This window comes from Scylla paramamosain, unplaced genomic scaffold (assembly GCF_035594125.1).
Source record: "Scylla paramamosain isolate STU-SP2022 unplaced genomic scaffold, ASM3559412v1 Contig4, whole genome shotgun sequence".
In the NCBI taxonomy this organism is placed as follows: Eukaryota; Metazoa; Arthropoda; class Malacostraca; order Decapoda; family Portunidae; genus Scylla; species Scylla paramamosain.
In genome coordinates, this window is record NW_026973669.1 from 2,216,501 (window position 1) to 2,222,500 (window position 6,000).

The 6,000-nt window shown below is 39.0% G+C and overlaps 1 protein-coding gene across 3 annotated transcripts in view; it reads right to left on the reverse strand.

The window, feature by feature from the left end:
- Nucleotides 1–564: 564 nt before the first annotated feature.
- LOC135096389 (uncharacterized) overlaps nt 565–6,000 on the reverse strand; it is an 8,405-nt gene continuing 2,969 nt past the window's right edge. The window contains exon 2 of one of the 3 annotated variants that reach the window (XM_063997858.1): nt 565–1,717. In XM_063997858.1, coding sequence (XP_063853928.1) covers nt 1,635–1,717 — 83 coding nt within the window. In that variant the 3' untranslated portion in view covers nt 565–1,634. Of the gene's footprint in view, nt 1,718–3,644; nt 5,053–6,000 lie in introns of those variants that run through there. The other 2 variants (XR_010264735.1, XR_010264734.1) reach the window with 2 other exon arrangements.

Consider the following 6,000-nt stretch of genomic DNA (forward strand, 5'->3'; position numbering starts at 1 on the left):
GCTAAAACAACATCATGCCTTCTGAACGAAAGTCCTTGAGCATGGACATGAAGCAGTGACGCAGGTGTGTGGCTCGCGTCATGAACGGCCACCTCTTGGTGCCAGGAGCGTGTTTATAATGCCTTGCTAGTATTTTTGCATTCACTCCTGAACCCACCAGTGTCACGCAGTGTACGTCCAGTGGGTTACGGTCAGGTTTCGGGTGAAGCGTCGGGAGCTGCATCTAGGCTCAGTTGTCCAGCGTGTACCGCTACAACTAACCTCCCCAGCGTGGGCATTCACACACTGGAATTTCGTGGAATTCACTTCCGTTTTTTTGGCCAAGCGGAGGACTGACGCAGCACGTGGCACTTGTATGCTCAGCTCGCCACTCCAGTCGTCCACAACAGCTCAGTGTTCAGTACATGTCGAGTAATATTTGGTAAATTTGGAAGTGGAATAATAAAAAGTTTGGATTTTTACTGTATATTTGTTCTTTTTGTAGTGCATTTGACTTTTTGGCTAATTTTGTTGTTGCATTTGGTCTTTTTCTGCTTCAGTAATCTGACAACCCTGCTGGACACACGCACTGACGACACTGGGGGCTGGGGGGGAATTAGGTATCACGCTGGAAAGGTCTGCGTCCGACCCTCCAAGGTGGTGGACACTGTGACCCTGCCTGACAGTCGCCTTGTCACCTCGAGCTGAGTCCTGCCTAACACTCCGAAAAAAAAAAAAAAATAAATAAAATAAATAAATAAATAAGTAAATAAAATAAATAAATAAATAATAAAAAAATAAATAAAAATAAAAATATATACACAGTAACCCCTCAAAAATAAATGTAAATTGTGTTTTTATTTCCTTACACAATCTAGTCTCTACTGTCTTTAGCCTCTCTCTCATCACCGCTTTGTTGCGTCCCTTGCCATCCTCTATCGCTATTTTCACGCCGACTGCTCTTCTGATCTTGTTAACTGCATGCCTGCCATCCTCCCACGACCTCGCTGCACAACACTTTCTGCTTTTTCTCACCATTATTGCGTCCACCTCCCTAATGCAAGAGTTCACCAGTATTCTCAGTCTTTCACCACTATTCTGTCCACCTCACTAATGCAAGAGTTCACCAGTATTCTCAGTCTTTCACCACTATTCTGTCCACCTCACTAATGCAAGAGTTAACCAGTATTCTCAGTCTTTCACCACTATTCTGTCCACCTCCCTAATGCAAGAGTTAACTAGTATTCTCAGTCTTTCACCACTATTCTGTCCACTTCCCTAATGCAAGAGTTAACCAGTATTCTCAGTCTTTCACCACTATTGCGTCCACCTCACTAATGCAAGAGTTAACCAGTATTCTCAGTCTCTCACCCCTTCCACTGGCACACTCCTGAACTCCCTGCCTGCTGCTGTGTTTCCCCCTGCCTGTGACTTGAACTCTTTCAGGAGGGAGGCTTCAACACACTTATCCTGAATTTTGGATGATCCTTTTGTTGTTTGAGAATGGCGCCTTTTTTTTTTTTTATCGCACTTTTTGTTGCCCTTGGCCACTGCCGCTCTTACGTGAGGTCAGCAGAGGTGGAGAGTCCTTTATTTCCCTATGTTCTTATTGATTAAGTATTGACTTCACCGGTATGGCTGTCAGATGCGTCGATTCATGCAATGTGCAGGTCGAGGGTGTGGTGACGCTGTTGTCGCCGCTTGTTGCTGGTTGTTGAGAGCCGTTGTGGAGAGTGACCTTCAGGAAACATGTGGGGAAAATATCATAACATCACTATGGAAAAAAAAACAAGATCTATTTAGTAAGACAGAAACAGCAGCAACAGTAGAACAAAAAGAGAAAAAAAAAAGAATTCAGGGGTGCCGTTAGCAAAGGCAATACCGGAAATTATGAACTGAACTGAACTGAATGGTGACCTGACTACCTATGCAAATGAGAAGAGAAAGAGAGAAAAAATAATCTGAATAATAAAATGAAAAAAAATAAATAAATAATCCGACGAAGCGTATAAGTAAAAAAAAAAAAAAAGAAAAAAAACACGATAACCCGATTAGATATGTAAGTAAAAGAAAATGAAATAAAACCGAATACTCATGTAAGCGAAAAAAAAAAGAAAAGAAAAAAGAAAGAAAGGAAAATAATCTGACGAGCCCTCCTTGACTACTGTGAGGCGGCAGTGCGTTTCAGAAGACTTAGCCGGTGCAGGGGTGGAGCGGGGCAGCGAGGGGACGGCCTGGCGGGGGGGATGTGCACTACAGCATTACGCCTCCGTTTTCTCCTCGCTACAGCATTTACATCATTTAGGATTTCTTCATCTTGTCTCTCCCTTCGTCACCGCCGTTATCTAGAGCTGCTTATACACGATGTGCCTGCCTCGCTATCCATGCTTTCCCCACAGCTCTCTCTCTCTCTCTCTCTCTCTCTCTCTCTCTCTCTCTCTCTCTCTCTCTCTCTCTCTCTCTCTCTCTCTCAACATTTAATCCTATATACGAGTATTAGAGTAATAAAACACTTGTCCATATAATGAAGAATTATCCTTGAGTTTTTACCTTGTGCAATAACAGGAAATCTAAATTTGTACCTATAATAATAATAATATGGGTATATGAAAATATAAATAAGTTGCTAAGTCTAAAGGAACTCCTCATAAGAAGCACAAATTACCTTTATTAATACCTAATAATACTGATTTTGGAAGAAATTGCACAGAACAGAAGATAAAATAGCACTTTAACAAATACATAATAATAATAATAATAATAATAATAATAATAATAATAATAATAATAATAACAATAATAATAATAATAATAATAAGAAGAAGAAGAAGAATAATAATAAGAAGAAGAAGAAGAATAAAGATACTGACACTAATAATACAATGTAAATGCATGAAGAATTTATCAATACTAGGAGAAAGTTGAATAAATAAGATACAAGAAAATATAGTATATTATTAGATATACTTTTCACTATTGTCATTTCACATGAATTATTGACTACTGTGATGATACTAGTACATGAGGGTAATGTCTGATGAGCTAGCGTATAACATATAACATATAACAAGCGTATAACATGTGTATAACTAATAAGCGTATAACAAATGACTCTTTAATTTTGTTTTGAAGCAAGATAGACTCTTTGATTGTTTTATATCACCTGGTAAATAATTCCAAATCTTAGGTCCTATATACATGGTGGAGTGTTTGAACAGTGTTAAATTAGGTCTGGGAATGTAGAGTGAATACTGGTGTCGAGTTTGGTAATTGTGTAAAGGTTGTGTATTGTAGTTACTTAAATTTAATGTTTTGCACATGAATGATGCAATGGAGAGTTGAGGTAAATCAGCAAGGTTTAGGATATTGAGACTTTTAAATAATGGTTGAGTATGTTCATTAAAATCACTGTTTGTTAATATTCTAATAATTTTCTTATGAAGTATATTAACCTGGGATAGATGACAAGGGTAGGTTTGGGACCAGATAGGATTACAATAGGTAAGGTGTGGGTATATATGAGCATAGTACAGACATTTAAGAATTTTAATTGGGGCAAAGTGTTTTACTTTGAGAAGTAGGGGAATGATTCTGGATAGCCCTAGACAGAGATTGGAGATGTGGTGCTTAAAAGTTAGGTGTTTGTCAAAAATTACACCAAGGAATTTTATTTTGTCTATTTTCTCTCTCTCTCTCTCTCTCTCTCTCTCTCTCTCTCTCTCTCTCTCTCTCTCTCTCTCTCTCTCTCTCTCTCTCTCTCTCCTTGCCTCCCACGTGCCTCTGTTCCCTTCCAAACTGTTGAGGACCTGCTGAGTCCTCCTCTTCCTCCTCCTTAACTGTGCATATCACTGACGCTCCTGTGACTGCCTGACCCACGTGTTTGTTTACTCGTCTCTCAGAGCAGGAGTGGTGCAGGGGCCTCCTGTCACCCGTGCACTGTGTGTGTGTGTGTGTGTGTGTGTGTGTGTGTGTGTGTGTGTGTGTGTGTGTACGACATCTGTATGGAGACTTTTAATGTAGAGGTGTGTGGGATTCCATGAGGTTTTAGGAAGCATAGAAAATCTTAGAATTGTGTATATTGTATATATTTATTATACATTTGTATGCATCACACATATGTGTCTTGGGGATGTCAGGTAACTATGCAAACTTTCCAGTAATGTGAATGAGTCTTGTTCCGGCCACTGAGGGGAAGGAACTGCTGCACACAGGTGCTGAACTTGTCTTTTAGAATGTTCTCTCCTCTCACTGTGAGTGTTCTTCCAAGGCCACAAGTGTTTGGTTGTGTTTCCATGCATGTTTCTCCCATCAATGATGCAGAATTCGTGTCAGCTTAGTAAAAGAATCTTGAAAACCCCAATAGCCTCCACTGGAGCCTGTTGCAATGAAGATAAGGCAGCGAAGTGTTTGAGAACAAAGCTTTTTATCTGTTTCCTGTGCCCATGAGTTGTTTGTTTGGGAGGCTAGAGGATGTCCCGCCTTATTTCATGTACACTGCGTGCTTGTCTATCAAATATCACTTAATGTTTGGTAAAATATACTTCAATGCTGTCTTTCTCAGCTCCACACAAGCCAATTCCTTTTTAAGTGTTTGTGTGGGCTTGGCTGCACGTGTCAGCCATGCTTCTGCTTCCTCGACGTGCATCAGTCTGAAGGTCTGAGGTCCACAGCACTGTGTAAGCTGCTTGTGAACGCTTAACAATAAAAAAAATATTTATGAATATTTGTAAAACTAAGAAAATTTTGTGTATTAAAATATGTATAAAAAAAAAAAAAATTTTGAGTGAATGATATTTTATTAATGAAGGACTGCCAAGTACAGGCCCGGACTGATGCACAGCAGGTGAGAGGGAGTGGCAAAGTGTGTCATGCATGCCAGTGAGGGACTCAGGTGCGACATTATTACGAACTCTGTACAAAATGCCGCACAACCTTGATAATCTATTTGTGACAAAAGAAATCTGATGATTCCAATTCATATTCTCCTCTACATAAACACCCAAAAATTTTGTGAATTTAACTCTGACTAATGTGTTTCCTTGTATGGTTACAGGACGAATGTACTGAGCCCTTCTGAAAAAAAAAAAAAAATACGTAATTAGTTTTTGTAACATTCAGACTCAATTCATTAATTTTAGTCCAATGATTTTTATTATTTTTTTTTTTTTATTCTGTAATCGAATCTATGTGAAGATCGTCAATGTTTATATTATCTATTAATGGATTTGTATCATCAGCATGTATAGTGAACTTAAATGTAGAACTTACGTTAACAATGTCGTTTATATAGATGAAAAAAAGAATCGGTCCTAATATTGACCCTTGCGGTACACCCTTGTTGACTGCCCTGACAGAAGAATGTGTGGAGTTGCGGTATACAGCTTGTGACCAATTGGTTCAATAACTTTCAAACAGTTTCAGGGGAATACGTCTAACACCGTAGTGACTCAGCTTATTCAACAGAATTTTGTGACTCAGTGTATCAAATGCTTTAGATAGGTCTAAAAATACTCCTATTGAATAATGTTTCTTTCCTAGATATTGATATACATTAGGTGTGAACTGTTAAATAGCTGTTTCTGTGGAACGACCTGTCCTGAACCCATGCTGATAGTCTATGAGTAGATTGTTCTTTTCAAAAAAAATGTAACAAGACGGGAAGTGACAACTTTTCAAAAACCTTGCTGGATGCTGGAAGTACTGAGACACGCCTGTAATTTTTGGTATCTGACCCATTGCCTGACGAAAGTATTGGCACAACTTTGGCTCTTTTTAGTGCGTCTTGAAAGATGCCACTTTTTAGTGCCAGATTCAGAGTGTGTTGACGGAATAGCCGTATCACCACTAGGCTGCATGCTTCAAAACAACTGGGGAAATGTCGTCATATCCGGAGAAAAACCGTTTTAAATGCCACAATATATTTTTGAATTTCTGAGTTTGTAGCGGGAAATAAATAAATACATCGTGAAATTGGGAGAGTAGTGTAGATAATCAAAAAATCCATTTCCTGCAATTTCTGGG